Source organism: Bombus flavifrons, chromosome 7 (genome assembly GCF_040668555.2).
Source record: "Bombus flavifrons isolate JBK064 chromosome 7, iyBomFlav1_principal, whole genome shotgun sequence".
Classification (NCBI taxonomy): domain Eukaryota; kingdom Metazoa; phylum Arthropoda; class Insecta; order Hymenoptera; family Apidae; genus Bombus; species Bombus flavifrons.
Window position 1 is genome coordinate 1,763,460 of NC_138448.1, and position 13,869 is coordinate 1,777,328.

General features: G+C 45.2%; 1 protein-coding gene across 2 annotated transcripts; it reads left to right on the forward strand.

Annotated features, from left to right (window-relative positions):
- Positions 1-257: 257 nt before the first annotated feature.
- Positions 258-13,739, forward strand: LOC138182091 (protein FAM151B). Of its 2 annotated transcripts, none has more exons than XM_069117654.1 (5): positions 258-411; positions 9,957-10,091; positions 11,667-11,902; positions 12,139-12,278; positions 12,355-13,739. In XM_069117654.1, the coding sequence occupies exons 2-5, from the start codon at positions 9,965-9,967 to the stop codon at positions 12,749-12,751; spliced, it is 900 nt and encodes a 299-aa protein (XP_068973755.1). In that variant the 5' UTR covers positions 258-411; positions 9,957-9,964; the 3' UTR covers positions 12,752-13,739. The 2 variants fall into 2 exon arrangements, with proteins under 2 accessions (XP_068973755.1, XP_068973754.1); XM_069117653.1 differs by lacking the exon at positions 258-411 and adding an exon at positions 4,033-4,283.
- The last annotated feature ends 130 nt before the right edge of the window (positions 13,740-13,869 follow it).

Consider the following 13,869-nt stretch of genomic DNA (forward strand, 5'->3'; position numbering starts at 1 on the left):
CGATTAGATAAAAGATAACGCGATAGCTACGAGCCGTGTTCGCACACGTTTATTATTCATCGTGATAAATTTAAAAAGATCCATTGCTTACTACAAAAAAGTTATTATGTTGGTAGCGAGAAATATTTCTCGAGCTGCTCCAAAGACCGAGAGGCTGGCAATTCTCTTTCACCAGCCTTGCTTTCCAGCTGCTGGTAAAAGGTGCATCGTTCCATATCGATTTCGACCATTATATAACGTTCTTCGTTGACAACAGCGATATGTAACATCTGGCCTTTCAGTAGCTCGATCATGCGATCAATGTCGATTTCGAACCGTCGTCAAGGAGTTTTCGAAATCTCATCGAACCAGGCTTATCGAGTGGATGATTCAACAGCGTACGAGAGCCAGCGAGGATAGGAACGCAACACGGTAGGCGATTCATAGATACACGATACACGCGATAGAAGGGACGACATTGCGTTTCACGACGCGCAGCGTAGTATCGCGCAGCCAGAGAATAATCATACGATTCGATAAAATGACAAAATAAATGATTCAGCGCGCGCCAATGAAACACAAACGTGCAAATTAAAAATGAATAACCAGATAATCGTTAATCCCGAATAGCAAACCACGTGAGTCACGTAAGACGCAACGACTACGGATTAATCGAATGAAAATAAGGTGCCACTGCCATTAAGAAATTAATTACATCGGGGAGTTCTTGCGGCACTATTTTCCTCGCGTTTGCGGTAGCGGCTGAAAATCAATAGCCGACGAAGCATCGTTCACCCGTCTTTTCATCCAAACGCTTCTTTCGCTGGAATCTTCGCTCGCGAGACGACTCTACTTCGATCCACAATTAGGGGCGCTCCTGTGCTCGAGTGGCGAACTCCTGCGCCGTCTCTGTCTGTCTTTGATTTCCTTGTTATGGCATAGCGGTGGAGTGTTCCTCCTCCGTGGAAAGAACCGACGAATACATACGCAGACACCGGAACGCCTAATTGTCACGTCTGCCGGTCCGTTTCAATTCCGTGGAAGACTTTAAAGAGGATATTTATGAGTATTCGAGACAGACGGAGAAAGAGAAGGACGAATGGCTTAGCGAGGGATGGGAGAGAGAAGAGAGGACCGAGGGGAACCTTCGATTCGCGCTACAAAGCAGAGTATTCCACATTGTCTCGGGGAAACTCCCATTTTTCTATTGTATCTGAAGCATCGGCCCTGAGTATAGGGTGCGCGCGAGTGTTGGCGCATCCACACACGTACACACGCGCGCCCATGAACGAGCAGCGTCGACCTGGAAAATTTGGAATGCGCCGATGCATTTCCATTTCCTCGCTCGCGCGATCCGCATCTCCCCGCTCGTGGAACGAGTCAAGGACAAGTCTGGGAGTTATGGCCGATTCGTAGACGTCACCACAAGCCTGTTCATACCTAGTGTTTGCGAGGCTCGTGATAGTGTCTCCTGTCCTGGAAAAATATCGTTCGAAAAGCTTCCCGCATATTACGACACATAGGAACTTATGAAATTAAACATTCATGATCTCTTTACCGGGTCATGGTTTCGTCCTTCTGCCTCTTTCTTCTCTCCTTGTTTTCCTTGATGACACTGTAGATTTTACGGGATAACGCGTATCATTCCTCTGGCAAATGGGGAGAAGCAACAAGAGAGAAGAAATTTCCCAAGAGTTTTAGTCGGTTATTTCGTCCAACCACGCTCGCATTTCCACTCCTTTCGTGCAGCGAAACTTTCGGAAGTATCAAACAGATCGCCATTACCACGATTAAATAAATGTCGCGTCCTTCTCGCAAAAATCGCGTGACGGACGCACAAGGAATTAACCTATTAACGAGATTGACCTCTTCACCACGGATAATTACGCTCTTTTTCTCGATATTTTCATGTTTCTTTTCTTTTTCTTGCTTCCGTTCTTCTTTCTTTAACCGTTAGGCGACTAACCCTTACAAAAGTTGGCAGACAGGAAACTGATCGATCATGGTATTTCGACAAATTGGCATCGGTGTCGCCTGAGGTGTTCGTCGTGTCGTGAAAAATCTGCCTATTCAAAACTTCATGGAATATTTATACGCGACTATTGCCGTATTTTCGGACGATTGATCTTTCACGACGCATGGTCGGTGTATCGAGAATGCTCACGGAACATGCGATCGAACCCATCGAACGTTCGGTCTTTCAACTCGCGTTCATCATCCAACTAGCAAGATAAGAGTCAGTTATTTTCCGTGGATAGCGTCACAACTCGACTGGCGTGTAAATTTGTTAACGCGCCTGCCTCTACGGTAATGAAGAATTGCCAACCGTATCAATGACTCGTCGTTTCGTAAATTTCCTTTGAGCTGCGCTAAGATTGTGACGAAATCGAAGCGAAACGTTCTGCGAAATTGACGCTAGTACGGTTACCCTGGAATCGCGAACCCTCGACAGATGTTTCAAGCCTCCGACCCTCGACCGATCTGAGAAACGACCCCTGTCGTCGGGTTTATGCTTCGTTTAGGGCTCGTGTGCCGAACACATGTCGCGTGGAGTAACAAATTTTTCAAGCTACAATTTCTGAACGGCTGCGTTTTAAAATGCTAATGACAGATTCGCGCGTGTACGGCTCGCTGCAATTGCTCGGATCCTTTCGTGAACCGGCGATCAACAATACGCGAGATTGAGCAATCGCTTTAGAAACAAATGTGTCCAATTTACATACTACGTGCGAATGAAACAAATAAAAAACAGTTGGCATCGCAGTTTCTCTTCGCCGAAATCGCGATCGGAATACGACGAAAACACTCGATATCCCGAAGCAAACTTTTGCGATAAGAACCTAAGCGATACCGTTTCACCAACGAGATGCGCGCGTCTTTGCAACCGCTTCGCTTTGACCCGGTGCATCGAAGTTTCGAGGTGAACGTGATCGTCCAAGCCGAAAAACGAACCTTCCAACAGGACGAACAATTAATCGGGGATTATCGATTATTCGAATCTGGAACGCGGCAAGACTAGCATTATTCCAGAGTAGATGTATCGCGTCGCGGTCAAATAAAATTTCGCTTCCGCGTTACAAGCCGAAGCCTGCGCTGCGATTCGCAAAAATATACATCGTTTGTACAGATGCTTCGGTTACCTAACGTGGTGGAACCGACGGCTATCGATCCGGTTATCAATTATATGCTTTATTCGAACAATTTTCTGATAACGTGCCACCTGGTTTCGTAAGCTTTACCTTATCCCTCGATGAATGTCTGCGCTCCTTTTTGCTCCGTTTTTCTTCTGCGTTGGTTCCTCGTGCTGCGAACAGTCGAAAACAAGAGTTGAATTAATGGGACCGTTTGAATTTTACTTCGAAAACTATTGTCGTTAACGAACAGGTTGTAAAGCTAACAGCGTCACGAATCTCTCATTTTTAACGACGTGAAGACCTACACACTGAAAAAAAACGAGCTCACAATATATTGCTAAACTCATGCATCTACGCTAAACACTATTATCGGATGTTATTTTTTGCAACTATGAACGGTTAACGAAATTCATTATCTACGATACGATGCGACGTCGACGAACCGAAACGAAAGCCGTGAAAATTTTCGCAGGCACGGAAATCCGAAAATTTAATTTATTGCAGAACCGTATCGCATACCGGAAAGGGGCAACAAACGCGCGATGCGCTAAACAACGACCGCGTTGCGAATCCTTTCTTTCTGTGAAGCGGCTTCTAATTCGATCCACGCTCCTGTCTCTTTTCACGCATCGAAAAGGAGAAAGAACGAGGAGTGCAACCCTTTCCCCTTGTACCTGCTGCCCCTTGCCACGGTCTGTTATTCACCCCACGTTTCACCGACTGTCTGGGACCGTGAGGTGCCGGACACGTGTGTGTGCTATGGGGTCCTATCCTCTACATCGCGAAATATGGCCAGGAGAGCCGGCGCGAAGCGGAACGGAGCGGAGTGGAGCGTAGTGACGCGGTGCGGCGCGACGGCAGCTCCGTGCACGCGGCTCCGTATTGTGTACGGTTGGATTTCGAGAATCGATCGACGCAACGGGACGACAGTCAGTCGTTTCGAGGCTGCCGAGTTGACCGGGTGTCGTTGAGCAACCAGAGCCACGCCGGTTCTGCCCTCTCCCTCTTTCTTTTCCGAAGTAGCCCGCCTGTTCGTCGTTCGAGCGCACGCTGTTCGCGCGTCTATCATCTCGCTTGTCTTTTTCTCAAAACGTGTATAGTGTTCACCGTGAGGGACCATGAAGAGTATCACGACCACGGCGACCAGTCTCCTGTTCCTGGCATTGATCCGTAAGTCCTACACCTTTCTCTCTGGCTTGACGATAAGTCGCGATTAATCGCGCGCGAAATTGTTCTCGAAGCTCCTACGGTGTCGTAGAAACGCTGTCATAAACCGTTACCTCGATCGCGATCAAACTCGTCACGAGAATCGAAGAAAAATATATTGGAGTTCGAGGGCTTTCCAAGTGTGTCGCAAATTGGTGCAATTAATCCAGCACTTGGTTCATTCGGCGGTTCACAGTTAGCAGATCGTAACTCGAAACAATGACGCAGAGAAATTGAAGAGCATGTACTTCCGTTTGTTTCGCGGATTAGGATTGTCGGAGGAAAGTAGAAATTCGTCTTTGCTCGCTATCGATTTTATCCGAAAGCAACCCTTTAAATCCCGACGATTCTTAGTGTTTCAAAAGGAGAACCAGAGCCGATCAATTATTGGCAACGGTCGCGTGAGAATAGCAGCCGATTTCGCACGGTCGGTGAACAACGAGATTGATCAATTGATTCTTAAAGCTCAGCGTTTATATCTCACTTTATCGTGGCATACAGACCGAAGGAGAAACGCGATTAATTTCGAAATGCAAACATATACGCTGGGCGTAACCCGGTTTTCTCTCTCTTCCTTCTCCCCCCCCCCCCCTCTCTCTCTATTTCTCTCTGATACTCGTAAACCTTCTTCCTCAGCTACTTTCCTCGTGCTTTTGATCTTCGTTCGTTTCTGCTTCACTTTCCTCCGATGTGTTGGCATTTTCCAGCGCATTTTAACCGTGCACCGGAGTTCTTTGTATCGCGGAGCACTCTTAAAAATAGATTACCGTTGCTCTGCTGAATATACGAACCAACGTGCCACGCAAAAATAGTACGTAAATAAGCTGTTTTTAGCGCTCTTTTTGCCCATCGTTGTTCACGCGCTGTCAGAAAATAGCCGTTTCGAGTCGATTGATTCGTTCTCGTGAATTCGAGATCTTGAAGCTCACAAGATGAAAGACTGTAAGCATTTGCTTTCCTTGAAATTATGGCGCGCGTTGTACGTTAACCAGTTATCGTTGTTGTAGTAACAATCGGTATCGTTTGCGGCTTAGTCAAGGAAAAAGGAAGAAAGGAAATTATCGAAGAAAGATTTCTGTGATCGTTTCGACCATATCTCTGGCCGACGACCGCAGCTCTTGAACGCACGAAAGAACAGGCGTTCTTTTTTACAAAATGTTACGTGCCACGCGTCAAATTTTCGTAGCTCGTAACTCGGCGATTTCATTAAATGCATCGTTATAATTCGCGAGTATATTAAGAAATTGAAATGACGTTGGAACACATTCACGCGAACACAAAGGGGCGCGTCTACGGAATTCCCAGGATAATTATACATAGGGGCGTAGAAGCGACCGAAAGAGACACGCAAACAATTAGTGGAGAAAAATTAATCTTCGCATGACTGTGGCCCATTAGCAACGTATTAATAGTCCTAATTAGGCTAATCGACTTGGCCGACAATCAATACGCGAGATTTTCTATTTAACAACGATAAACAAGGAGCACCCGTTAGCGGACTAATTAACGAGCGACTGTCATTTATAAACATGCTACAGAGCGCGTCGGTTTGACCGCGTATCGTTTGCCGTAAATATTATTAGAGACCTCTACGGGAGAAATACAGAGGAAGAAGCCTCGTGACATGGTGCGTTCTTTGCGGAAAACATGGGTATACTTGAAAATTGAATGTCACCATGTCAAACGATCTTTTCTCTCTCTATCACGACAACATCGTATTCGATCGTACCTGTTTCCATCCTAGAGCAGAAATTTGCAAAAACTAGGTACACACTGAGAGAAAGTTGTCTGCGCGAACTGGACGATAGCCAGGTAACGTACTAGAAATAACGAATAGAACGACAAAAGACACAGGCAATGAAAGATGGTACAACGTAAATGAAGAGGAAAAAATCGATCAGATCGATTCGAGTTTCTTCGTAGCCTTTTATTTCCAAGCTGTTAATTGTAATGGGAATCGCGAACAGCGACATCGTGTCGCGATACGTCGGAACCCGAATTCGTTTACGTAAGGCGTATAACGTGTTTACCGAGGTAGTTGGAGGCGTTTGGTAAGTGCATTCTTATCTACGTACAAGTCGAGGAAGGTGACTCATATCGTCTATTTCTCGATGGTATTATCAGTCTTGAGAGTCGTGTTCTAATTTCGGTACAAGAAATAAAATAAGGTGTGAAATTGTTTGATCATGATGAAACTCTCGTTGCGTGATTAGAGCCAGTAACGACATATCAAGCGATTAGATCCGCCGTGTCGTTTCGAACATAGGTTTAGTCATTTTCGGATAAATGCCGGTAGGTAGATAAGAACGTGAAAAAAATATGATATAACGTTGTCCTTTGTAGCTACGGAGATTACAACGAAATCCGGATCACATCGAGAACAGTTTCGCAATGGAACGTGAACAAAATAATTTCGAACGTTTCGTACGAACAAGTTCTCTTGATTTCTTGCGAACCTTGTACCGTGTCGATCGTAATTCTTGAACGAATATCAAACGTAGATACTTAGGTATATGAAAAGAAACGAGCGTATACGCAAGATATTTGCTCACGAAAAGATACCGTGTTTAATCTCGTTATGTTACGCGATCGCCAGACGTGTTCGACCTGAGTTTGATCGTGCAATGAATTTTCAACAGACCTTTCGATCCTCGTTGGTACACGACGTATGGATTATTCGGCAAAGATTTTATTGTGCGAAAAAAGAACGTCGTTCGGGCATAGAAGGAAATCTCTCGAATCTGTCGCAGTCGAACGAAAGCCCTGGTTCAATCGGTGAAAAATATTGGACGAAGATTTCGTATATGGCATTCGCGAGTGGATATTTCGCGCAAACGATTTACCTTTTGATGCTTATATTCTCGTATCGCTCGAACAGCTCGTATGACGTACGTGCATATCGATTACATAGACAAGGATTATTCGATGGAGAATCCTGGAAACTCGGGCAAGTTTCGGAATACGGCTGATACAACGTTGAACCGACTTGTTGTTATCGGCTTACAGAAGCGTACACGCAGGAGGAATCGAATTAAACATCGCGCGTCTTATCAAGAGACAGAAATTCTCGATTGCGTCACGAATTCGTGATAGAATCGGACTTGAAATGGACAGGGCGTGACATTTCTAATTTTTCCTGTCCGATCGCGTATCACGCGATACCAACAATCCTGTATGGTATCACATTGTAGAAAATAGATCACGGTATAATCTATCGCGTTATTATCGTATCAAGACTACTTTGTCATCGGCAGGGTAACAGACGTCTCTTTAAAGCTTGGTTCGGGTTTTACGACGCGTCAATGTCGGCGAAACTTCGTACAAAGATTTTTCATCGGATCGACATTATGACTGCTTGGAAAATTCTACAGATTAGCTTGAAAGTTTAATCCTGCATCGATGACGTTTCATCGCACGTCTATCAAATAATCCGCGCATCACGTTTAGGCACAGTCGATATTTAAAGTAGCTTGTATGTTTACCTATACTATCTACAGTATGCGACCCTACATGGCAAACACATCCGTGATATGAGCGATATCCCCTATAACCATACGGAAACGAGGGAAACGTGTGGAGACTAGCTATGGCAAACGATTGAGACCTTGATTTTCGCTGAAATCCGATCGGCGCTTAACGTGGAAATTGGAATTTCCGACAGTTTAACTGCGAATGAAAGTCGGATTCCAGCTAGCTCGATTACGATTCACCTATAAGTCACAGAGTCGTTCGACCGGCTCAGCGGACTAAATTCGATATCGGCCTGTATCGCGGTAAATTCCGCCGGAAATCCGTGTGCCTGCAAAACTCCACTCTAAGCTTGTGGAAAGTAGCCGAGGGCTGTGCCAACTATCCGGTCCGAGTCTACCGCGTAAAACCAGCTTTCACTTAAGGGGACCAAGCAAGAACGACTCGTACATCTATGCCTCTCGCTAAACGAAACGAAAACTTTCCCGAGTCTTAGGCGAAAGAAGGGCGTAATCGTGCGTGTCTCTTGAGACTGGAAAATATATTCGCAAATCGCGATAACGGTCGGTCGATAACTCATCCGCGATAAAAGCCCCGTCCTTTATTTGCTAAGGATTAATATACACAAGGTGAGATATACCACTTTAAACGTGCTGAAACTTATGAAAGGTTTATGTAACCGTAATACAAAGTACAGAACGATCGAATCAGAAAGATATGAATTCACTTTATTTAAGGAGAAAGATACGATGATCGGAAACGAACGCGTCAGGATGAAGCATTATCAGGAACCATCGTACTTCTAGGAGACAAACGATCGATTGTTCAACCAATTAGTGCGTCGTTGGTGTAACTCGTGCTCATTCGAGGTCAATCTCGCCTCGAACTCTAGGCGTGTGCTAACTGCCGGTTCAAAGAACGGCCGGCCATTCTAGAGGGAAAAGAATGGGCCGGTGTTGCATTCTTCTTGGTAAAGCTGCTCGACCACCGATTCGCAGACACATCCTTCTCTGTACGGAATCGGTGAGTCGGAAACTGAATGTGAATTTAGTCGGAAGTCGGAAACGTCGCGGCGAGAATACGTTCCAGGGCGATTCCGTGCAAACAGACTCGTGGATGCAGAAGACGAGATAGGCGAATTTAAACTGTATATGTATTACTCGTTACGATTGTCCTTCTTCTTTCTACGTATATTCGCATAATTGCGCGACCGTGGGCTCTCTGCATTATTTATAACTTGAATAAAAGACCGGTCGATCGGATATTCTTCTTTTCTCCGCTGGTTATTTCTTACACACGAATGCCACACTGTTACGGCGATACTTTTCACGCGCAAAGCGCAACGCACGAATATAGATCTAGCTCGATCTCTGAAAATAGCGCTACGAAGAAATTCTCGGCAAAGTCGATAAATTTTTCTTAAAATAAATATTACGCTTACCTTTCTTTCCCTATATGTGTTTCGCAATATCATCGAATAACCTGGCCATTTTCAGTAGCTCCGATCTCTACTCCCCGTTTCATACGTGGTAAAAAGAGCACGGTTCTCCCTTGCAGCTGGGTAGTCGATCGACCAACGCGTACAACCATCCCTGCACAGATCTGCTGAACCGGAAACGGGTCAGTTGGAACTGTTGTATCGGGAGTTCGTCGCGTATCGATTTGTTCGAGCAAAATTTGCCAAGTAACCCCGTATTTTCACGAACGATGCTTGTTTCGAATCTTTGTTGTTTTCTTTGCACGAACGATGTCTCTAGGAAAGCGAAACGAACAAACAATTATGGAAAAGGAGTGAAAGAAAAGACCGGTAAATCGGACAGGAAAATTCAACGATGCTGCGTGCTTCTTCTTTTTGTTTTTCCTGGTAGTTGCGCAAACGATCTTCTACAATAGCGGAGAAGGTAACGACGGTAACGAATGAATAAGATTATCGATCTCTCGGGACACAATGTGCAAAGTAGGGCGAAATTCTCCGTCATCCAGCCCCTCCCCCGAAAACTCTCCGGATCTTCCTACCCTCTGCTGGTTCACGAGGAATTCGCAGTCCGCTCAATTATGAAACGACCCCACCGAATATTGGGTCAAAGGTCGAGAGGCCTGGAGAATATTAATGCGGAAGGTCGAGACCCGTTCACCTCTTTAACTAGACGCGACGTTTGCTTGTTTCAGAGGCTGCCATGTCCGCCAGCAACGTCTCTGTAGACGTAACCACTTTCTTTCCAGAGATCAAGGGTAATCTCACCAAGATCGTCTGGGAGCATGCCGTCAACAGCAAGGAGAAACTCGACAACGCACTTGTATCAGGTACGTCGATCGCGTAATTGAAGTGGTTTGCTTGGCAATCTCTTCGAGATCTCGTTGGCGAAATAGTTGAGACCACGTTAATGATCGAAATAGAATTTGTTCGATCCCTTTTGCGTCGACGAGCTTTGCGAAAATATTCCAGATCCGCGATATCGAAACACGGCACTCCAAACTATCACAGTCTGTCGTCTTTAATGCCACGCGAATAGCGCGCCGGACGATACTTGCATCGCGCGTGGTTAACAAGAAACCGAGACACTTAAACCGCGTTTAACGTTCAGGATTGAATTTCCAATGTTCCGCCGATAATAATCATTTTCTTTAAACGAGGTGCCCCGTGAGAAATTAATCGCATTGCATGTATACGAGGAGTCAGACTTCAAAGAACGCGGTAATAATGAGAGCTTGATGAGAAATTCATTTCCCAGAAGATTCGCGATCGTCTGTTACGCCTTACTAGTTAACGAATCTTTTCGAAATATGGCATCGACACATTTTCCATATCGTGATATCGTACGGTGGACACGCTTGTAACCCCATCAGCCACGTGAGATATGTTTGCACCGGTCAAATCGTGCGAGCTCAATACCAATTATCGGGATTAAACGCTTCGGGCGGTTTCAACATACGAGGTCGAAGGTCGTTTAACCAAGCGATATTTCAAACACGCTCCGGCGTGATACCGGATGTTTTAAAATTCGTATTAATTAATATTCAGGAAGATGGTATCGCCTTCGTGGTCACGTCGGCGAAAGATTTTCGAGAAACAAACCAGTCACCCTCGTTGAATCTCAATGAGACTCGGACGCCAGCAACGACGTTCGAATGGTCGTAGAGTAGAGGAAGGTCAGTCTCCGGATACGTACGACCTTGATCCTCCCATTCCGTAATTGATCGCGTCGTCCGCGACAAAAGCGGAACGAACGAAAGCCGAACCTGTTCCTCTTTGTCGTTTTACGTCGTTCGGCGATTTCTCCGCGATGCTTCGCTAGGTGCGTCGCTGTCGTCGCAATCATGTCTCGATCAATGAAACGATATCCAGGAAAAGTATGAAGGAACCCGTGACATGTACGATCGCGACCGGGCCTGCAGAAATATGTGTCAAGGTGGCTGCGTGCATCTCCTTCTAGAATCAACCGAAAGTCGGTCACGCGTTTCTACGAACGAAACACTTGTACGTGATTGAATAGGCGAATGGGAGGAAGGTGCGAAGAGCCCAAGTGCTTTTTCAGAGCCTCCAGGAGCGCGAAGAATCTAAAAAGCCGTACTTAGCACTGGCGTAGGAATTTGAAATCTGTTGGTTCGCAGCCTCTTTAGGCATCGATCGATATTCGTTGCACGTGTCTGCGAGTACTGAAACCAGCCGATTTTTCATCTCCTTCTCACTACCGCGGTATCTCCCTCTCACCCTCCTTCTCTTTCTCGTTTCACGGCGCAATTGCTGTTCGCGCTTCTCAGATGTACCACTGCTGCCTCCCTCCTTACTCCCTCTTTGCCCTTCCTCGTTCTCTTTCTCTTTTTCACTCGTACCGACATACACATGTACTTTTATAAACTTGGCTCTCCTGTTTAAAGCCAACGTCAATATGCTGGAGGCCGACGTTACGTTGGGCATACTGAACGGTACGAGCGATAATAGCACACTGATACCGATAATGGCACATCCGCCGGAGTCTAAGAGCAACTTGTCGTTAGACGATTTCCTCAACACCGTGATCAAGAGGAACGTTACCAAGGGCATCAAGCTGGACTTCAAGAGCATCGATGCCTTCAACGCGAGCATATCTATCTTGGAGAAAGTCCGCAATAACGTACGTATCCCGTTTGCGTATTTATAGATCGACTCGTGCATCTTTACAAAGTCCTTCGTGCTTCGTTTCACCGATCGCTTCTGTCAAACGATACATTCCAGAACTGGAGGGTTATTTTTGCCTTGATTACCGATGGCCACGCGTTCCTCACGATCGAGAATCCTAAGCGTCTAGCCTTCCGTTACCAATATCTGCTCTGCTTTCGTTTTAATCGCTCAGCTTTTCTTTGTTTTTAGACTAAATTCCCCGTATTTCTTAACGCGGATATACTCCCTGGACCAGTGAACGCAAGCACCACACCGGTCAACGCAAAATCCTTCGTAAGTCAAGCCATGGCGTTTCCAGAGTACACGTTGTCGGTCGGCTGGACCACCAGGTAAGAACGATAGTCACTGTCTACGTCTAATATAAAAGTTCGTAATATTTCGAAACTTCATCGATTCATGTTTTAGGTACGGCACCAAGGACAACGTCACTGGAGGTCAATACACGGAGCAACAAATCCAAGATATGATCAACATCTTAAAAGAACAGAAGGTTACTCAGCCGATAACTTATCCTGTAAGAGCTGGTCTAGCCGCGAACAGTACGAAAGTGATCAAGTCGCTGATGGAGAATAGCTCCTTAACGAGCAACGTAACCCTAACTGTTTGGTCGAGCGAGGGTGACAAGGTCGATGCGGAGGCGTTGTCAACGCTAATACAAGATATCGGTGTGAAAAAGGTGTACGTCGACGTACCGCAGGACTTGATGAATAAGCTTCATTTGTCAGGAGCATCGAGCGTTATGGTCGCTTCGGTCACGCTCGCGGTTAGTCTTCTGACTGGTCTTCTATCGACGATATTGTGAGCAGTTTGAACAATTCTCGTCGCGTTTCGCATGCACTCGAGGGGATTCAATGATGGAAGAGTCTCGCGCCTTCTTCCATCGCCATAGAATTCTCTTTGACGAAGGAAAGAAGCGCGAGACTGACGGAACGAAATCGAATTGCGATCGAAGATCGTCAGAATTTAAATCAAAAAGCAGTTTCGATATGTAACGGTCGAATGTTCTCGTTAGAGTCTCGGTCGTGAACTTGTACTTTTTAGCGTGTAAGCTTATTCGCAAACGTTTTTTCTAAGTATTTTAAGGGAGCTTTCTTAGGAATACGATATTCCTGTTGGCCGTGACGAAATACCCTCGCTTTACAATACTTGAGCATCGTGCTCTTTTCTTTATTCGTTTTTCAAAGATGGCTATTTCTTTTTGTCATATTGGCACGTTTTTGTAGATTTCTATGATAGAATGCGACGTATTTCGATTCTTCAAGTAAACCTGTAAGATAGAGTAAGATATAACATACCAGAAAGACGTTTCGATAGTTGGATTTTACGCTCGACTTTGTTAGTATGTAACTTAAATGAAATTGATCTAGTAAAAGATTTAACGAAGATTTTTCGGATTCATCTTGTTGATTTTGATGCGAACGAAGTACCGGTGCCGTGATAAGTAACAAGTTCTAACACCTGGCGCACTTATCACAACATATTTGCACCATTTACACCTTGGAGACACGCTTTTTTTTTCTAAAATACCGCGTCAAATGCGCGAAACTTACTCGTAGTGTGTTATATCGTACCTCTTTAGTGTTCACCGACGTATCTCCTGTACCTGCCTTTAACATATCTCAGACATAGGTGCAGATCAAGAATGCAGAACAAAATATAAAACAAATACGGTATTAGAGTTTACGTAAGCTGTAACGTGTACATCTGTAAACCAAAGGATTGTGAATGCGTAATACGGTGTCGGTGCACCGCGTTTGATAACGAAACAATAAAATCATCTGCAAAATTTATCGACTTTTTCCATCGAATTTTCTTATAAACTCCTGCATCTTTTCCGAATCTTGATAGATAATTTCGAACGCTAAGCGCTCTTTGTGTCCATCTGCCGAGAGGCGACGGAAGCTAGGAGCCAGTTTCCAA

Coding starts and splice junctions, on each gene's coding strand:
- LOC138182091 (XM_069117653.1), top strand. CDS start 4,232: ATGAAGAGTATCACGACCACGGCGACCAGTCTCCTGTTCCTGGCATTG. Junction 10,092..11,666: donor CGACAACGCACTTGTATCAG/GTACGTCGATCG, acceptor TCCTGTTTAAAG/CCAACGTCAATATGCTGGAG. Junction 12,279..12,354: donor TCGGTCGGCTGGACCACCAG/GTAAGAACGATA, acceptor TTCATGTTTTAG/GTACGGCACCAAGGACAACG.